Source organism: Mesoplodon densirostris, chromosome 2, assembly GCF_025265405.1.
Source record: "Mesoplodon densirostris isolate mMesDen1 chromosome 2, mMesDen1 primary haplotype, whole genome shotgun sequence".
NCBI lineage: Eukaryota > Metazoa > Chordata > Mammalia > Artiodactyla > Ziphiidae > Mesoplodon > Mesoplodon densirostris.
The window spans coordinates 54,474,484-54,494,546 of NC_082662.1; the positions used below are offsets into that span (position 1 = coordinate 54,474,484).

The 20,063-nt window shown below is 39.4% G+C and overlaps 1 protein-coding gene across 3 annotated transcripts in view; it reads left to right on the forward strand.

Moving 5' to 3' along the window:
* The window catches only part of PATJ (PATJ crumbs cell polarity complex component), a 380,458-nt gene that overhangs the window by 122,042 nt on the left and 238,353 nt on the right, over nt 1–20,063 (forward strand). For all 3 annotated transcript variants that reach the window (XM_060089886.1, XM_060089883.1, XM_060089884.1), the window contains exons 22-24: nt 2,350–2,524; nt 13,775–13,846; nt 15,108–15,285. In XM_060089886.1, coding sequence (XP_059945869.1) covers nt 2,350–2,524; nt 13,775–13,846; nt 15,108–15,285 — 425 coding nt within the window. The remainder of the gene's footprint in view (nt 1–2,349; nt 2,525–13,774; nt 13,847–15,107; nt 15,286–20,063) is intronic.

The window sequence follows — 20,063 nt, forward strand, 5'->3', positions numbered from 1 at the left end:
TGGTCCAGTGGTTAAGAATCTGCTTTCCAAAGCAGGGGACGCAGGTTCGATCCCTGGTTGGGGAACTAAGATCTCATATGCCGTGAGGCAACTAAGCCTGCATGCTCTAGAGCCCGCACACCACAACTAGAAAGGAGCCCGTGCACCATAACTAGAAAGGAGCCCGTGTGCCGCAATGAAAGGTTGCGCATACCGCAATGAAGATCCCGCAACTAAGACCCGATGTAGTCAAATAAATAAATAAATATTAAAAAAAATAAATAAGTAAACTTCCCTGTTTTCCTAACCTGTGTGCTTCTGTCGTGGCTGTTACCTAACAACTGCATAGGCCCCGAAGGATGTGATTTATTTTATGGGCTCCCAGGTACCATGGTGCACTTGATGAACAGCTCTGTGAGTCTGCCTGTGTCAAGCACGGTGAGAGAGGAGAGATGTGTACCTGAGCACTGCCAAGGTGTCTGTGGAGGAGGAGTGGGCAAAGGGTATGGGCAGCTTTGTGTGGAGCAGGTAATGAAAAGTTGTAAAGAAACTGAAGCAATCTATGAAACCCAGCACCACAATTTAATAGGCTACTTTACCAGCATAGCTGGATGGGAAATAGCTCTGCAAATAGAGCCGGTTTTCTGTTTTTTCAACTCCTGTTTTAGGTCATTCATGCCAGAATTTCCATCCCATCCCTGGCCCCTTCTCAAGGGGGAGAAGGTAGACACAGGCAAAGCTAGAGCAGGGCGGCACTGGTATGGATTTGACTGCGTGCAGGAATGTAGGCCCAGGGGATGGGAGTGAAGCATGTCTGAGGTACCGGAGACTTCCTTTAATACCACCTGAGCATTACAGTTACTTTCACACCCTCTTCAGACTCTCTGCTGATTAGATCCTGATTCCAATGTGTCTAGACAAGACAAAAAGCAGAAGTAGAAGTGAGTTTACTAGAAAGTTGGTTCAGTATGAAGAAATGGAAAGTTTAGGTGATGCTTATAGGAAAAGTTTAAAAGTGTCTATATCTCTTAGTGATCATTTCTAATTTTCTGGTAAGCCAAGTCTCAAAAATATACCATAAATGTATGGATTTAAGGGAGGCATTTGATTCACTATTCATCATATTTGTATAACAAGATGAAGAAAGATTGGCTGGGAATTTATCATGGATGAGATATACTGGATACTGAGGTATACCTTAAGAGTAATTAATGGGTTTATGCCAGTCTGGGTGCAGGTCTCTAAACATGTGCTGTAGGACTGCATGCACAGCTCTGCTCTTGTTACTCCTTTTTTCAGTAAATGGGAAAATGACACAGATGACGTGCCAGGTAAATTTGTACATTCTTTTTTGTTTTGGCCATGCCATGTGGCATGCGGGAACTTAGTTTTCTGACCAAGGATCAAACCCATGCCCCCCTGCAGTAGAAGCACCGAGTCTTAGCCATTGGACCTCCAGGGAAGTCCCAACTTGTTCATTCTAATTAGCAAAAGTTTCTTGACCTGGAATTCCCCACCTATAAAATATGGTTGCGATTATCTTTTCTAACTCATAGTTTAATGTGAGAATTAAATAAGGTAACAACTGTAAAAGAATCCTGGAATTTATAAGCAAAGCCCCTTTAAAAATGTAAGTGTTTTTATTTGGTTATTTGTTATTCTGTGGAATTACTTTTTTTTAATCAGTGAAATATCAGTATGCCTGTAATTGAGACAGCCTCGGTTGATAAAGGGAAGATTTGTAGTAAGGGTAAGAATATACCATCGTAGAGGGGATTCTTCTTCTTCTTTTTTTTTTAATTGAATGAAAGATTCTTTAAATTCTGCAGTGCTTTATGGTTTTCAGACGTTTCACCTACATGATTTCATATAATCCCTTAATACGTTTTTTTTCTCCCTACCCCTATATTACCCTTCCCCACTTCCCTCTCCCCACTGGTAACCCCTAGCTTTTTCTCTGTATCTGTAAGTCTGTTTCTTTTTTGTTTTATTCACTAGTTTGTTGTATTTTTTAGATTCCACATATAAGTGATATCACATAGTATTTGTCTTTCTCTTTCTGACTTATAAGGGGGATTCTTTTGATAAAAGATTCATATTGCTAAAATAACATCTTTTCAGTGAGACCATGCTTAAAATTGTAACCCTCTTTCACTGAGCAACCCCTATCCCCCTTCCCTGCAGAATTTTTTTTTACCATAGAACTGTCACCATCTGACATATTAAATGTTTTACTTATTTAGTTTAGTATAAATAAGTCTTCTATCTGGAAGGGGCCTGCCTGTAGTAGATATCCATCACTATTTATTGAATTAATGAAGAATGAATGAGTATATCGTGTGCTCACTATCATCTGGGTTTACTCTTTAGGCATGATGATTCCAAATGATGTTCAAGGTCCTGGCTTGCTTGTTGAACTTCCTGCTGTGGCTCAAACAAGGGAGCAAGAAGACTTGCCTCTATACCAACTCCCCAGGGCTCTAGCTGTTTCCAAGGCCTCGGCATACATAGGAATGTTATCTTCTAGACATGCCACTGATGCATGGTATGATATTATTTCTCTTTGTTTTTGCATTATATAATAGCTTTCTTTTTGCTTCTATTAAAAAAAAAAAAGCGGGGCTTCCCTGGTGGCGCAGTGGTTGAGAGTCTGCCTGCCGATGCAGGGGACACGGGTTCGTGCCCCCGTCCGGGAAGATCCCACATGCCACGGAGCGGCTGGGCCCGTGAGCCATGGCTGCTGAGCCTGCGCGTCCGGAGCCTGTGCTCCGCAACGGGAGAGGCCACAGCAGTGAGAGGCCCGCGTACAGCAAACAAAAACAAAACAAAAAAACACCCCCCCCCAAAAAAAAGCATTGTAAAGCAATTATACTCTAATAAAGATGTTTAAAAAACAAAACAAAACGAAAACAACCAGGCATGATTACGGTGGAACATTTGGAAAATGTAAGGAAATATTATGAATAAAACCCACCATACAAAACAATTGCTGTGAGAATTTCACATACTTAAAATTGTACCATATATATAATTCCTTTTATATCTATACAATTTTGTATTCTTGCAGTTGTCTGCAAAATAGATTATGGGAGTATTTACTTAGAGAATGGAAGGTTAATTAAGAATTTAACAACTCAAGCAAGAAGTACTTGAGGACAAATTAGGGAGGGACTGGACTTAAGAGTTAGAGCAGCTGTAGGAATTGGTGACTGATAACATGCTGGGAGTGAGAAGGAGTAGGAGGACGACCTGTGTGTCTGAATGGGGCAACTAGATGGATAGTGGGACCATTAATTCTTTGGCATAAGATTATAAGAGCATGAACAGGTTGAAGAGGAAAATGATGAGCTCTGTTTGGGACATGTTGAGGGTTCAGGTATCCATAGGACAAGAAAGTGAAATGGAGTTAATTAAATACATGACTCTGGGGACTGGTGTTGAGGTCTATCCTGATGTGGATAATTGGGAACAAGATCAAGTGTAGGTGAAACTCCTGGATTTGAATAGTCATCCAGGGGAGGCTCAAGTGATAAAAGAACAGGGCCAAAATTGGAGTCCTGCAAAGCAGCAATATTAAGGGCATGAACTGAGGAGGAAAAGAATGAAGTGGAATGAACAAAAGGTAGAAGGAAATTGATGAACTAGAGGTTGATATAGAAACCAGGGGAAGAGAGCATTTTAACAAAAGGATCATTACAGACTATTGTTACATGCTACAGAGAGGTCAAGGTAGATAAAATGGAAGAGTTTTCATGGGGCTTGATCACATGGATGCCCTTGGTAAGCTTAGAACAGTTTCATTAGAGTGGAAATCAGAGAGTAGTGAGTTGAGAATTGAACAGATCAGATATTGGACAAAGTAAGAGCAGACTAGTGTTTTGAGGAACATGATCATGAAAAGAGGCAGAAAGAACACATTACCTAGACAACTGAAAGGCACTGTGGAAATGGGACAAGGGGGCAGATATATATATATAGATATATAGATATATATATACACACACACACACACACAGACACACATGCACAGGCACACACATGCACACACACATAGATTGTGAAAGGTCCAGAAGAGGAATATGTAGATGCTAGAAAGTGGGTGATTAAGTGTAGTCCCTGGAGAGGGTGGAGGGAGAGGAGGACACTGCACACCTAGAGAGATTAACTTCTAATAGTTTGATAGGAGGAAGCTCATCTCCTCCATGGACACAGGTGCCAGGAATGAAAGAAAGGTACAATTAGTACAATGCAGTACTATTAGCACCTAGAGGACTGGGACCCAAGGAGGTTCTTGCCCAATGACCTTGATTTTTTTTTTTCTGTCATTTAGGAGAAAGGTTATTTACTCAGAATGATGGGGTGCTAGTCAAGTGGGCCATAAAAGGAGAGGTGTGAGAGTAGAGATTAGCTTTTGAAACAAGAGTAGGAGAGTAATGGCCTAGTGGTGGGAAGGAATTTAGAAAAATATTGACTCCGTTTTCCCAGCTTGCCAGGGAGTGAGAGAGTGAGTGTCACCCACTCAAGTGTGGCATCTATGGCAGAGAAGCGGAAGCTGTTGAGAGAACAGAGGAGGTTGAGAGAACACTGAGGGAAGAAGTTAGCCTGTGGGGTGGCTTCTTTACAATTCAAGGAGATTCCTTGGAGTGTGACAGGTAGTTTGGCTGGTGGGGGGGGGCTTGGGGGTGGGGTATGGGAACAGAAGCACCTCTGAAAGAAAAACCAGAGCCGTGTAGCACTGTGAGTACAGGACAGGAGAGATGAACGAAGGAGTTGGAGGTGTTGCAAAGCATAACAGAGATGAGAAAGGGGTGGGATTAATCGGCCTTAATCCTTTATTTATTTATTTTTATTGGAGTATAGTTCACTTACAATGTTGTGTTAGTTTCAGGTGTACAACAGGTGAATCAGTTATACATATATAGATATATATCATCCTAAGTGAAGTCAGACAGAGAAAGACAAATATCATAGGAAATCACTTATATGTGGAATCTAATTTAAAAAATGATACAAATGAACTTATTTACAAAACAGAAACAGACTCACCGATCTTGAAATCAAACTTATGGTTACCAAAGGGGAAACGTGGGGGGAAGTGATAAATTGGGAGACTGGGGTTAACATATGTATAGAATAGATAACTAATAGGGACCTACTGTATAGCCCAGGAAACTCTACTCAATGTTCTGTAATAACCTATATGGGAAAAGAATCTTAATGCTTTTATTGGAAACCTTAGTCCAAGAAAGATTTTGTGTTATATGAAGTGTCTCAGACTTATATCACTTCTCTGTTCAGTGACCTGTGGCCTTTGCCTAGAGTTTTAGATAGAACCTTAGTAAAAAGTTGTCTGGCTTCTGTGTAGCTCATCTCTGAGTGGAAAGGGAAGACCCATAGGCCCAACTAGTTGGAGGAATCTGGTGGCTTTTCACTCAGCAGACCTGGACCAGGGTGTAGAGGGGAGGAGCTGACAGGCCCAGGGTCCTCGTGTGAGGGATCTAAGCAACTCTCAGAGGAACGGAATGCAGTGTCAAACAGCCAGGGTTTGTTTTTTAATACATTTTTTTTTTAAATTAAGGGTACTTTAATTAATTAATTAATTTATTTATTTATTTTTGGCTGTGTTGGGTCTTCGTTTCTGTGCGAGGGCTTTCTCTAGTTGTGGCGAGCGGGGGCCACTCTTCATCGCCGTGCGCGGGCCTCTCACTATCGCGGCCTCTCTTCTTGTGGAGCGCAGGCTCCAGACGCACAGGCTCAGTAGTTGTGGCTCACGGGCCTAATTGCTGTGTGGCATGTGGGATCTTCCCAGACCAGGGCTCGAACCCGTGTCCCCTGCATTAGCAGGCAGATTCTCAACCACTGCGCCACCAGGGAAGCCCCAGGGTTTGTTTTTTTAAGAGAGATGCTTTGCAGTGTAAGCGCTGGAGGAGTTAGGAACATGTTTCAACTTTTTTATGTGATCAAATTACTTTTCAAACGAGACACTTTTATTTTTTAAACTTCTCTTGTGCTGAGTGTTAATAATTGAATCTGGCCAAAGAATTCAGAAATGAGGCTGCTTTTCAGACTATAGAACTGTAACTGTAGATTGGAAAAGATTTAAACAAATTTCTAAGCCCACCCCCTCCTTCCTTCTGCAGAAGATGAAACATTCTATCAGTTGTGTCTTACTCAATTCTCCCAGCTTCAGAGAGAGCAGATAAGACTTTACTCCTGAAGTGAGTACTTTGACAAGCTGTTTTCTTGTGCTGGCGCAGACATTTAAGGGCTCCAGCCTAATCTTTGTCTTGGGAGATCAGTCTTGCATTTGAATGCTGTTTTTTTGGCTTGCCATCATAGATTTAGGATATACTTAAATCTCAGCAGGCTCCAGAAGAGTTCCTGTAAATCATACTCCCATTTTTAATCTTTCAGGGTATGCCCCATGGAGTTAGGTTCATAGGTGATTTTTTTTTTTTTTTTTCCGGTATGTGGGCCTCTCACTGCTGTGGCCTCTCCCGCCGCGGAGCACAGGCTCCGGACGCGCAGGCCCAGCGGCCGTGGCCCACGGGCCCAGCCGCTCCACAGCATGTGGGATCTCCCTGGACTGGGGCATGAACCCGCACCCCCCGCATCGGCAGGCAGACCCCCAACCACTGCGCCACCCGGGAAGTCCCCATAGGTGAATATTTATTGCTACTCAGGAGACTTCCTGAATAATGCATAGATTCTTTTCAGAATATAGTCTTTCAGATCATCAGGTTGTCATCTAGTGCTAAATGCTATATGCTATTTTACAGTTTCTTCTTTGCATTAATTTTTGTGTAGGGCCCAGCAGAGTTATTCAGTGTGCACTGTGCTTTTGCATCAAGCCAACTTCTCCTTACCTTTGGAGGTAGGACTGATATTAAGAGGTTAGATGCACCCTGAAACTGGCGATCTCTAGGAAGGGAAGACGGTGGGCAGGCGGAGCATGATAACTCTGAAAGGGATCTAAGTGATCTTGTTCTGAGTATCCTTTTCTTCATAACGTCACTTGAGATCAAGTTTTCAGAATTCACCTTGTTTTAGTCTTTTTCTATATCACTTCTGTCATCACCTGCTGCCTGAAGACATGGGTGTGCCCATCAGTGGGGGGCATGGCATTTCTCAGACTAATAGGAGATTTGCAGTATAGATATATTTTGGTGCTGTTCAAATATGCTCTTTTTTATTTATGACTTCATGAGCCTGAGAGGGTTTCCCTTGTGTCTGTATTTCCTCACTTATAAAGTAGGTAGTTCTAAGGTTCAATAAGAGTGAATATAAAGGGCTTCATATAATGCCTTGAACATAGTAAATGTTTAATGAAAGGAGGCTGGCAGTGATGCTGGATGACAGTGATAGGATCATGGGCCCTGAGGGGTATCTAGGGTATTCATTGTTGCTGAGTTTATTAAAACACTCAAGGAGATTGTAGAGTTTTTTTTTTTTTTTTAAGAAATAAAATAGAATCAAGTCACAGTAAGTAAAACAAGGAAGGTGTCAGAGGCTAAAGCCTGGTAGGATGATGAACTTGAGGTGAAAGATGAAAAAAAAATGCTAAATTGAAAAAAAAAATCATGTTGTAGGTATAATAGAATGAAAATGAAAAGAAATACTTTCAGGTATTGGATACTTTGCTTTGAATAGTGGAAGGTGAAATAGGAGGCAGAGTGTCATAGCTGGGGAAAGGATTAAGTGAATTAATGTGATATTTTAAGTCCCCAGCACTGCCTGGCATTTAGTGCCTTCTAAGTAAACAGTGAGTATCTAATAGTTTTACCTTTGAGTTCTACTGCCAAAAATTATGTGTAAATTCAGAATACTGGTAGAAGACTGAGGGTAAAGGAGAGAATAAATATGTACATTTGAGAGAGGACTACTCTGGAATGTTTGAGTTGGGAGTAAAAAGGGGAGGTTTCCAAGGAGTTTGTGGCCTCATGTATGTGACACTTTCCTGTTTTTACCATGCTGTGGCATGCTGTTGCAGATGCCAGTCACTGCAGGTGAAGATGAATGTGAGAAATTAGGACAAGAGGCACATAAGAATATTACATTAATGCCTATGAAAATATAATTAGATATTTGATTGCTAACCCAGGCTCTACAGAAGGTCAGAAGAGAAAAGGGAGAGACCTAAGGAAGCAACTAACCCTTTATGGCTTAAACTTCTGTTTCTTAACAAATGTCTTAAATGCAATTTTACAGGACAATTTTCTTAATTTTGATAAATGTATACGTTCATGTTACCAACACCCCAATCAAGATATTGAACATTTCCATCCACCCAGAAAGTTCCCCCTTGCCCCTGACTTCTAATACTGTAAATTATTTTTTCAATGCTAGAACTCATGTAAATGTTATCATGCAGTAGGTACTTTTTTGTATATGGCTTCTTTTACTGAGCACCATGTCTGTGTCATTTTAAACTTTCATGTACAAGAATGCCTGATTTTGGGCCTCCCTGGTGGCGCAGTGGTTGAGAGTCCGCCTGCCGATGCAGGGGACACGGGTTCGTGCCCCGATCCCGGAGGATCCCACATGCCGCGGAGCGGCTGGGCCCGCGAGCCATGGCCGCGGAGCCTGTGTGTCCGGAGCCTGTGCTCCGCAACGGGAGAGGCCACAGCAGTGAGAGGCCCGCGTACAGCAAAAAAAAAAAAAAAAAAAAGAATGCCTGATTTTTTATGTATACTGGTATCAGGTAATAATTTGCTTTGTAACTTCAAAGTCATAGTGTAACATTTGTATAACTAGCCCTACTAGTTTGGAAAACACTAGTGCCTATTCTGCCTGGTTCCAAAAGCTCATATTCCCTGTGGTGTGTCACAGAAAATTGCCATGTAGAATCTATATTTTAAGAGGAAAACGAAATCTTGAGATAGGTACAACCATAACCCTTCCTGCTTACGTCATTTTGGGGTACCAAGTCTGCTTCACCCTCATATGGTTTAGTGTATAGAAATTTCACATGAAGGGCTTCCCTGGTGGCGCAGTGGTTGAGAGTCCACCTGCCGATGCAGGGGACGCGGGTTCGTGCCCCGGTCTGGGAAGATCCCACATGCCGCAGAGTGGCTGGGCCTGTGAGCCATGGCCGCTGAGCCTGCGCGTCCGGAGCCTGTGCTCCGCAATGGGAGAGGCCACAGCAGTGAGAGGCCTGCGTACCACACACACACAAAAAAAAGAAATTTCACATGAAAAAAAGGTATATTCTTACCATCATTTTGAAATTGTTAAACTGGGCATAGTTCAGAAAGCAAACCTGATGCCTTTATGGGAGATGGAGCCACATTCGTGCTCTGGGTGGGATCACCTCTGCAGGAGAACAGTACATTTTCTCATAAAGGCAAAATGCTTGTAGGTTTTGCCTCTTTACTTTGTATTTACTTTTAAAGTTGCACTTGTTCACCTACCAGTGTTTACGAAATCCTATATTTGGGATGCTTTTTCTATAATAAAATATTATCATTTGTGGGAAAAAAAAAGGAAAGGTCACCTTGGCCATCTAGATTCATCTGATTTTTGTATGATGTTGAAAATTTTATTCTCAAAGACGTATATTATGATGAAGTCTTACTATTAATATCCACTTGTTCATTAATGGGGCACTCCATCTTTCCTCCCAAATCTGTAATGAATTATAACTTTGGGCATTTGTTATAAAGGACTGAACTAAAAATAAAAAGCATTGTTTCTATTAGATGGTTAATTCCTTTAGGGAAAAAGTGGTTATAAAACTCTGGTTAAATGTAAAAGGCAAAAGTTCAGTTATTTTAAGACTTGAGATTCTAACTGATTGAGCTATTGACCATGTCTAATCGAAGTGCAAATTATAAAATTAGAGGTTAGAATTCTTTTGTGAAAGATTCAAGTACATTTGTGCAAATTTACACCTTAATATGTGCAGTAAAAGTATTTTACTTTCTCAGTTAAATTTTAATTTGGGTTGAAAGGTATATGCATTTATCAGTGTAAAGTGACTACATTATTTTGTATAATTGCTTGTCTCCTGTGACTGTATTTCTAAAACTAATCACACTATGTTTTTGAAAGTTTTATCCCTCTTTAGGTATGAAGTAATGTGAACAAAATATGTGTTTATCAATTTCCTGAAAAAGGATAATATGCTTTGAAAAAGTCTCTTCTAACAGAATAAATCCTTTTGTCATACATTTTCTTAAAGAAAACTAAAATTGTCCATATTTTAGACAAAATTTTTCCCCCTTTGCCTAATATTGTATGTGAAAGCCAGCAGTTTAGGATATTTTTAATTTTTTTTAATAGAAAAGCATACAGCCCATACTAATGTTAAAGCTTGGTTTCCATTCTATTTTAGGTAATTTTAAATCTAAGAATTTAATTCTTATAATGATATTATACATGTGCCATAATAAAAATACATACTTTTTTTTTCTTAATACCTATCATGAACTGTTTTTGCTCACAAACTAGTGACACCAAATGTGTGAGTTTTTTCCTCCACCCAACAACCAATTCTCTGATTCTCTGGACACTGTGTACCCTAAAATTCATTTCAATTCTGACATAACTACCTGGAGTTAGTGCAGTCCCCAAAGGTGAAGGGCTCAGTCCCGTAAGACTGCCCCAACTTCAGATGCCAGTCATGAATTCCAGGTTGCCAACTCTACTCTGACCAACTGGCTATAAATTGAGGGTTCCCATAACACCTTCCTAAGGTTGGATAATTTGCTAGGATGGCTCATAGAACTCAGGAAAGTGCTTCACTATTACTGGTTTATTACAAAGGGTGCAACTCTGGAATAGACAAGTGGAAGAGATGCATAAGCCAGGGAAGGGGGTGTGTGGGGTGCAAGAGCTTCCATGCTCTCGTGGGTCACATCACCCTCCCAGCACTTTAATGTGTCCTCCAACCTGCAGGCTCTCTCAACCCTGTTGTTTGGAGGGGCCGGGGTGGTGGGTGGTTTATGGTGGCTCCATTATGCAGGCATGATTGATTACATCATTGGCCATTGGTGACTGAGCTCCATCTCTAGCCCCTTTCCCCTTCCCAGAGGTGGGGGTAGGGCTGAAAGTTCTAACTGTAATCACACAGCTGCTTCTCTGGCAATCAACCCCCATCCTGAAACTGTCTGTAGCCCTACCTAGAGACACCTTATTAACATCAACTCACGTACGGTTGAGAGGGGCTTGTTATGAATAACAAAAAATGCTCCTGTCACCCCTATCGTTTGGAAAACTCCAAGGGTTTTAGAAGCTCTGTGGCAGGAACCAGGGACAAGGACCAAATATTTATTTCGTATTATCACGCCTGTCACAATTAGGGTACAGGAAAGTGGAAAATGGAGAGGAGGAAGGTTTTAGTGTTGGTTTGGTTTTTAGCTTTCAATCTTACTTCAATTAATATCTACTTAAAGGAGAATACTAAAATACAGCAGAGTATGAAGATATTCCTTGCATTAATGTCTATATTCCATATAAACAAGACATAATCTAAGTGCATTATATTTTGGGATAGCAGGCAAATTACATCAATACCATGGACTATTAAGATGCTATTAAATAAGAAATTATGAAGATTATGATAATCTTGGGGAAATTTTTGATTTAAATTCAAGTGAAAAAATTGTTAAGGAAATGCATATTGGTTGAGCCTCAGTTAAATGCCAGTCATATCTCATTTAATCCTTGTTACTATTATAAGATAAAATATGAAAATTTATGCTATGATTACAATTATCCAGTGAACATATATGCATACGTGCCAAGAATAATAATGTGATATGATAAAGTGAAGACTTCACTTAAATTGGTGGAATCATGTGTGCCATTTAGCGATGGCATTTAGCTGCTTATAAACAATCCCCTGCCCCCATCTCCCCACACACACTTTTAGTGTGGCTTAACTCAACTAGGGCTTAATTTTCTTCATGTAAAAAAGTCCTGAAGAAGTCCTGTCAGGGTCTTAGACATCTTCTTTCTGCTCTGCTGTCGTCAATGTATTGCTTTAGTCCTCATGGTTTCTTCATGATTTTAAGATGGATGCTTCCCCACCAATAATCACCTCTGCCTTCTAGGCAAGAAGAAGGGGAAGAGCATAGAGCAAAAGGCTCCTGTCAGATGATTCTCCCTCCATTTAGTGAGTTTTCCTGGAAATCTCATGTGGGGACTTCTGCTTCCTTGTTGCTGATCAGAGCTATGGCACACAGTTACCATTAGCCGAAGGGAAGTCCAGAAAATTTATTTTTTTAAAGCTGGGCATAGTGCCACCTGGAATAAAGGGGGGTTATGTTGTTGGGTAAGGAAGATGGGGAGAGAAGACATTAGATAGGTAACTGGCAAGTATCTGCCAAGTTGTTTTTCCTTGAATTCTATGATGCTTTTAATCATAAAAAATAGACTGGCTAAGGCAAGAAGGCTGTCTGCAGTGGGTGAGATGTCAGTGATCCCTAATGATCTCAATTCCTTAACTGATTTTTAGATTGTCCAAATTTTTCACTTTCTCCTTTTCACACAGCCTTAAACCATTATATCCTAGAAAGTTGTAGAGTGGCAAGTAGTTGGAGTTTTATACTTTTTATAGGACTTATTTGAGAGTTCAGAGGAGAATGGAACATTGAAACTTCATGCTGAAAGAAAGATTTGGATACTGTGGAGAGATTGTGTAGTACATCTGAGCCTTCTCTGAGCCTCATGGGGAAAATATAGTAATATGACCTGCTGTGCTTACTTCACAGGGTTTTTGTGAAAATGAAATGGAAGAGGTGGTCCCTACATTTTTGTGTAGAGTAATACAACTGACAATATCACATAAGTCATTTCATTTGGTGATCCAAAGGCACACACCTATTTTGTGGTACAGGTTAGACTGCAGCTTAGAAATCCTGACTCCTCTTCCAGATAATAGATGGTAGTGTCTCTACCCTATTAGACAACATTACTTTTATAACTACTCTGTAATTCAGCATTTTACAGTATTCCGCTAGGCAGTTCCATTAACATAACTTGATGGGTGAAAGTATGGTGGTGGTAGGTGGGAGAATCACATTGTTTAAGAAATCTCTCTGTAAACTGAAAAGTGCTGTGTAACTACACAAAATATTTATGGGATACAAGTGACAGGGAAATTATTTAGGGTTAGAGAGACAGAAAAATCTAGAAAGAACAATCATGTTTACTGACTGTTTAATCATTTCAGCGGTTTGTGTAAGTTTATACTAGACTGTTGGCTGGTCAATCACACCAAATTTTAAGAAATATATTTTATAATATTTAAATGCTGTTCTAGAAACAAATACGAAATCATACAAATTCAAACACAGATTTTTAGAAAATAACATCTAGAGTGTCACCAATAAAAGTGTTTATAATCAATGATTTTCTGGTGCTGGGTGGATATTTGTTAAGTTGAATGCTAAAGCAATATATCTTTGCTTTGTATGTGGATAGTTAACTATTGATGTAATTTTTTTTTTTTTTTTGTGGTACGCGGGCCTCTCACTGTTGTGGCCTCTCCCGTTGCGGAGCACAGGCTCCGGATGTGCAGGCCCAGCGGCCATGGCTCACGGGCCTAGCCACTCCGTGGCATGTGGGATCTCCCCAGACCGGGGCACGAACCCGTGTCCCCTGCATCGGCAGGTGAACTCTCAACCACTGCGCCACCAGGGAAGCCCTGATGTAAATATTGTTAAAGCTTAGAAATTAAGAACAATTTAACTACATATAGATTGTGTAATGTAAAACTTTTCAGGAACCTTTAATAATAAGAAGTGTGTTGTAAGTTATCTGTGTGTGTGTTTTTTCCTTTCTTTCTCCTCAGTGAATTACCTGAGAGAGAAGAAGGTGAAGGAGAAGAAACTCCAAACTTCAGCCACTGGGGACCACCAAGAATGTATGTTGATGACATTATTGGCTTTCTCAATAGGACAATGCAATTAGTTGCTCTTTTCTTTAACTTCATAGTATCATTCAGTAATTCTCTAATGACTGCCATAGTTCACACGTACACTGGCCTAAATTTTAGTTTCATTTTGTCTTATCTAGAGATTTTTAGTCGGGCAAAATGACCGAAACCAATATTAGGAAAATCTTTGTCGTACTCTTTCAGAGAAAGCAACTTACAAATGTCCATCTGTGATGGACTAAGTATTCTTTCTCACTGTATCACTAAGCAAAGCAGGTAGGCCTGCCTTGAATGCAGTGAAGGTCTTTTTTTCAAACAACAACAATAGTTAAGGCTTCTATCACATAGCACCCTCCTCCTCTTGTGTTAGTCCAAGTTTATGCCTCGTTTGCACTAACAGTGTGTTGTGCCGATGCTCCCTTGGATGCTCTCATGGTTTTAGGTAGTCACCAGGGCTGTACTTTATTAAGGTTATAAAAGTCTTCCTTTAGCTGCTGTCTCTATCTTCATGCATTAATTCCACCATGCCACCCAAATTGTTCTTTTATTGCACTTTTGAGTTTTGTCTTAAAAACTCTTAAGAGCTGTTTTCTGAACTACTTTTTGGAATTAATTATTGGCCATGTCTGTGCAGTTTGAACAAAATTCATAATATTTTGAGGGGCAAGTTTTATTCTATACTTTATGAAAATGATGTGGATGTAGGAAGAAGAGAAAACCTTTCCAGCCTTTGGAAGTATAAAATCTGTCCTCCACGTAAAGAACCATAGGTTAAAACAGGTGACTGGGAAAAGCAGTATGGGCAGTGAGCCTATCAGTGGCAAGTTTATTTTATTCTGAAGGTTTCTGCTTTTTGCCAAAATGATACATGTGACTTTCTTGATTTTTTTTCCACCCATTAGTTATTTCCTTAATTCATTCTTTGCGAATGTTATGATATAGATGAAAGGGACTCATCACAGAAAATATATGGTGGTGGGATATGAGAACATTAAGTCCTTGCTAAATCTCTCAATATTAAGAGTTGTATTTGTTGTTTTGGAAATCGTTTTCAGAATTTACATTTTCACATATGCCATGAAGTATTGATAGAATCTTATAATTTTGGAGCTAAATATAACTTTTATAACATTTGTGAAAATATATTTATATAGAATATGAGTCACAAGGTTATGGTACACATTAAACATAGTGACAGTACAACAGATTACCTTGTTCATGAGTGAATTTTGTTTTTTTGTTTTTACAGTGTTGAGATTTTTAGAGAACCAGATGTATCTCTTGGTATTAGTATTGTTGGTGGACAAACTGTTATAAAACGCCTGAAGAATGGAGAGGAGCTTAAGGGTATATTTATCAAACAAGTTTTGGAAGACAGTCCAGCAGGAAAAACAAATGCTCTTAAAACTGGAGATAAAATACTTGAGGTAAATAGTGTTAAAATTTTGTTTTTGTTTGAAATGTACTGTGAGACAGTAAAATGATCATTTAACCAAAAGTCCTTCCTTGATGTGTTGGGGTATATGTGTGTACAGTTGGTGTATTTTATTCAGATGCTTTAGTTTGCATGTTTGCACAATTTTATGAGATTCTGAAGCTGAGCTGATAGCTTATAAAATGATAAAACAAAAAGCCTCAGCTGACTGAAAAAACACAATTTGACAGAATGAGGCAGATGGTAGACATCATGCTTCTCCCACAGTCTTTAACAAACTCTGAATTGTATATGTCAGTGCGATAGCCGTGCTGTCCTCCCAGAGTTGACCCTGAAAGTGGAAGACTGTATTGGGGGAGAGGTGAATCCATCCTTTATACATGGCAGGCTTTGCAGAGTGGTTTTAAGGGCATATCAAGGCACTAAGAGGTCTGAATCTGATACATTTCTTTGCATTAGGTTTATTGGATGACATCATATTGAATATTTTTAATCCCAGAATCTGTTTGGTGATTCATGCTTTATGATGCTAAACATCAGCTGTGGTGTTTTAGCTCTGAAAGAATGAAAAGAGCTCTGGAGATCATGGGTTAAAGTCTAGATTGTCCTGTTTGTTTTTTCTTTGTTCTTGGACAAATTATGGAACCTATTTTATTTTCAGTTTCCAAATAAAATGGAAATGAGATTTCAAAATCCATAGAATCATTGTGAGGATTAAATCAAAGAATTGCATAAAACTACTCTGTGTATACAAACTTGAGGTTATATTTATGTTTGTGAAATTAAAAAAAACATTTTTAAACATACTAGGGATATGGCAATGAAGAAAATGACCAAAAATCCCTTCTCTTATGGCCTTTATATGATAGCGGGATAGATAGACAATGCACAAAATAAGTAATATATAGAATGTTAGATTGTTATAAGTAACTATGGAGAAAAATAACAGGGAGGAGGATAAGGAATGATGTGTGGTGATGGCAGTAGTTGCAATGAGTAGATTGGTTATGGAAGATGATATTGGGACAAATATAAGAAATGAGAGAGTGAGCAATATGGACACATGGGAGAGAAGGGCTCCAGACAGAGTGAACTGAAGTGTGAAAACTCTGAGATGGGAGCTTGCCTGGATGTGTTCAAGGAACAGAAAGAAATCCAGCACTGCTAACATAGGTAGAGTGAACAAGAGAGAGGGTGAAAGAGAAAAGGTCTGAGAGGTAATGGGAAGCCACATCATGTAGAGATTAGAAGGTTGTCTACTCTGAATGGATGAGAGTCCATTAGAGAATTCTGAATGCATACACATTTTTTAAAAGGATTGTTCTGGCTTCTGGGGCAGGGGTGGTTTCTTTTACTTAGCATTTGCATGGTACATTGTTTTTTTTCCATTCCTTCATTTTCACCCTTATTTGTGATTTTGTTTTAGTTGTATTTTAAGCAAATAATAACTGGATACTGCCTTTTAAAAATCTAAATTCATGATCTTCATCTAATAAGAATCATTTAGTTTTTATTTTGATTACTGACACATTTGAACTTAGAACAAAATACAAAAGACATATTTAAAATTATATTTTTTTCTTTATATTTTGAAATAGTTATAGGTTCATAGGAAGTTGCAAACAAATGTACAAGGAAGTCCCGCTTACCCTTCTCTCAGCCTCACCCAGTGTTAACATCTTATACAACTATAGTTCAGTAGTAAAATCAAAATACTGATATTGGCACAATTCATAGACCTTATTAAGATTTCACGAGGTATACATGTACCATTTGTGTGTGTGTGTTTATAGCTCTACACAGTTTTATCACATGTGTAGCCTTGCATAACCCACACAGCAATCAAGAAACTCAATTGAATCATCACCACAAGACTCCCTTGTCTGACCCCTTTTACAGCCACTCCTCTCCCATCCCCTCCACCCCCATCCCTAGCCTCTGGCCACCACTATTCTGTTTCCCCATGTTTATACTTACGTTATTTTACAAATTGTTACATAAATGGAATTATGCATTTTGTATCTTTTTTGACATTGGTTTTCTTCACTCAGCGTAATTTCATTGAAGTTCATTCAATTTCTTGTGTCTATCAATAGTTCATCCCTTTTTAAAAATTTATTTTTAACATCTTTATTGGAGTATAATTGCTTTAAAATGGTGTGTTAGTTTCTGCTGTATGACAAAGTGAATCAGCTATATGTATACATATATCCCCATATCTCCTCCCTCTTGCGTATCCCTCCCCCCATCCCTATCTCACCCCTCTAGGTGGTCACAAGCACTGAGCTGGTCTCCCGGTGCTATGCGGCTGCTTCCCACTAGCTATCTATTTTACATTTGGTAGTGTATATATGTCCATGCCACTCTCTTACTTTGTCCCAGCTTACCCTTCCCCGTCCTCGTGTCCTGAAGTACATTCTATATGTCTGCGTCTTTATTCCTGTCCTGCCCCTAGGTTCTTCAGAACCATTGTTGCTTTTTTTTTTTTAATTCCATATATATGTGTTAGCATACGGTATTTGTTTTTCTCTTTCTTACTTACTTCACTCTGTTTGACAGTCTCTAGGTCCATCCACCTCACTACAAATAACTCAATTTCGATTCTTTTTATGGCTGAGTAATATTCCATTGTATATATGTGCCACATCTTCTTTATCCATTCATCTGTCGATGGACACTTAGGTTGCTTCCATGTCCTGGCTATTGTAAATAGTGCTGCAGTGAACATAGTGGTACATGACTCTTTTTGACTTATGGTTTGCTCAGGGTATATGCCCAGTAGTGGGATTGCTGGGTCATATGGTAGTTATACTTTTTATTTTTAAATTAATTAATTTTATTTATTTTTGGCTGTGTTGGCTTTCTGTTGCTGCACGTGGGCTTTCTCTAGTTGCAGTGAGAGGGGGCTACTCTTCATTGCAGTGTGCAGACATCTCGTTGCAGTGGCTTCTCTTGTTGCAGAGCACAGACTCTATGGCATGCAGGCTTCAATAGTTGTGGCACACATACTCAGTAGTTGTGGGTCACGGGCTCTAGATTGCAGGCTCTAGTTGTGGCACACAGGCTTCGTTGCTCCATAGCATGTGGGATCTTCCCAGACCAGGTCTCGAACCCGTGTCTCCTGCATTGCAGGTGGATTCTTAACCACTGCGTGACAAGGGAAGCCCTATTTTTAGTTTTTTAAGGAACCTCCATACTGTTCTCCGTAGTGGCTATATCAATTTACCTTCCCACCAACATGCAAGAGGGTTCTGTTTTCTCCACACCCTCTCCAGCATTTATTGTTTCTAGATTTTTTGATGATGGCCATTCTGACCAGTGTGAGGTGATACCTCATTGTAGTTTTGATTTGCATTTCTCTAATGATTAGTGATGTTGAGCATCCTTTCATGTGTTTGTTGGCAATCTATATCTTCTTTGGAGAAATGTCTATTTAGGTCTTCTGCCCATTTTTGGATTGGGTTGTTTGTTTCTTTGATATTGAGCTGCATGAGATGCTTGTATATTTTGGAGACTAATCCTTTGTCAGTTGCTTCGTTTGTAACTATTTTCTTTCATTCTGAGGGGTGTCTTTCGTCTTGTTTGTGGTTTCCTTTGCTGTGCAAAAGCTTTTAAGTTTCATTAGGTCCTATGTGTTTACTTTTATTTTTACTTCCACTCCTCTAGGAGGTGGGTCAAAAAGGATCTTGCTGTGATTATGTCATAGAGTGTTCTGCCTATGTTTTCCTCTAAGAGTTTTATAGTGTCTGGCCTTACATTTAGGTCTTTAATCCATTTTGAGTTTATTTTTGTGTATGGTGTAAGGAGTGTTCTAATTTCATTCTTTTACATGTAGCTGTCGAATTTTCCCAGCACCACGTATTGAAGAGGCTCTCTTTTCTCCATTGTATATTCTTGCCTCCTTTATCAAAGATAAGGTGACCATATGTGCGTGGGTTTATCTCTGGGCTTTCTATCCTGTTCCATTGATCTATATTTCTGTTTTTGTGCCAGTACAATGCTGTCTTGATTACTGTAGCTTTGTTGTATAGTCTGAAGTCAGGAAGCCTGATTCCTCCAGCTCCATTTTTCTTTCTCAAGATTGCTTTGGCTATTCGGGTTCTTTTGTGTTTCCATACAAATTGTGAAATTTTTTGTTCTAGTTCTGTGGAAAATGCCATTGGTAGTTTGATAGGGATTGCACTGAATCTGTAAAATGCTTTGGGTAGTATAGTTATTTTCACAATGTTGATTCTTCCAATCCAAGACATGGTATATCTTTCCATCTATTTGTATCATCTTTAATTTCTTTCATCAGTGTCTTACACTTTTCTGCATACAGGTCTTTTGTCTCCTTAGGTAGATTTATTCCTAGGTATTTTATTCTTTTTGCTGCACTGGTTAATGGGAGTGTTTCCTTGATTTCTCTTTCAGATTTTTCATCATTAGTGTATAGGAATGCCAGAGATTTCTGTGCATTAATTTTGTATCCTGCTACTTTACCAAATTCATTGATTAGCTCTAGTAGTTTTCTGGTAGCATCTTTAGGATTCTCTATGTATAGTATCATGTCATCTGCAAACAGTGACAGTTTTACTTCTTCTTTTCCAGTTTGGATTCCTTTTACTTCTTTTCTTCTCTGATTGCTGTGCTTAAAACTTGAAATCTATCTTTCAGTGGTGAGAGTGGGCAACCTTGTCTTGTTCCTGATCTTAATGGAAATGGTTTCAGTTTTTCACCATTGAGAATGATGTTGGCTGTAGGTTTCTCATATATGGCCTTCATTATGTT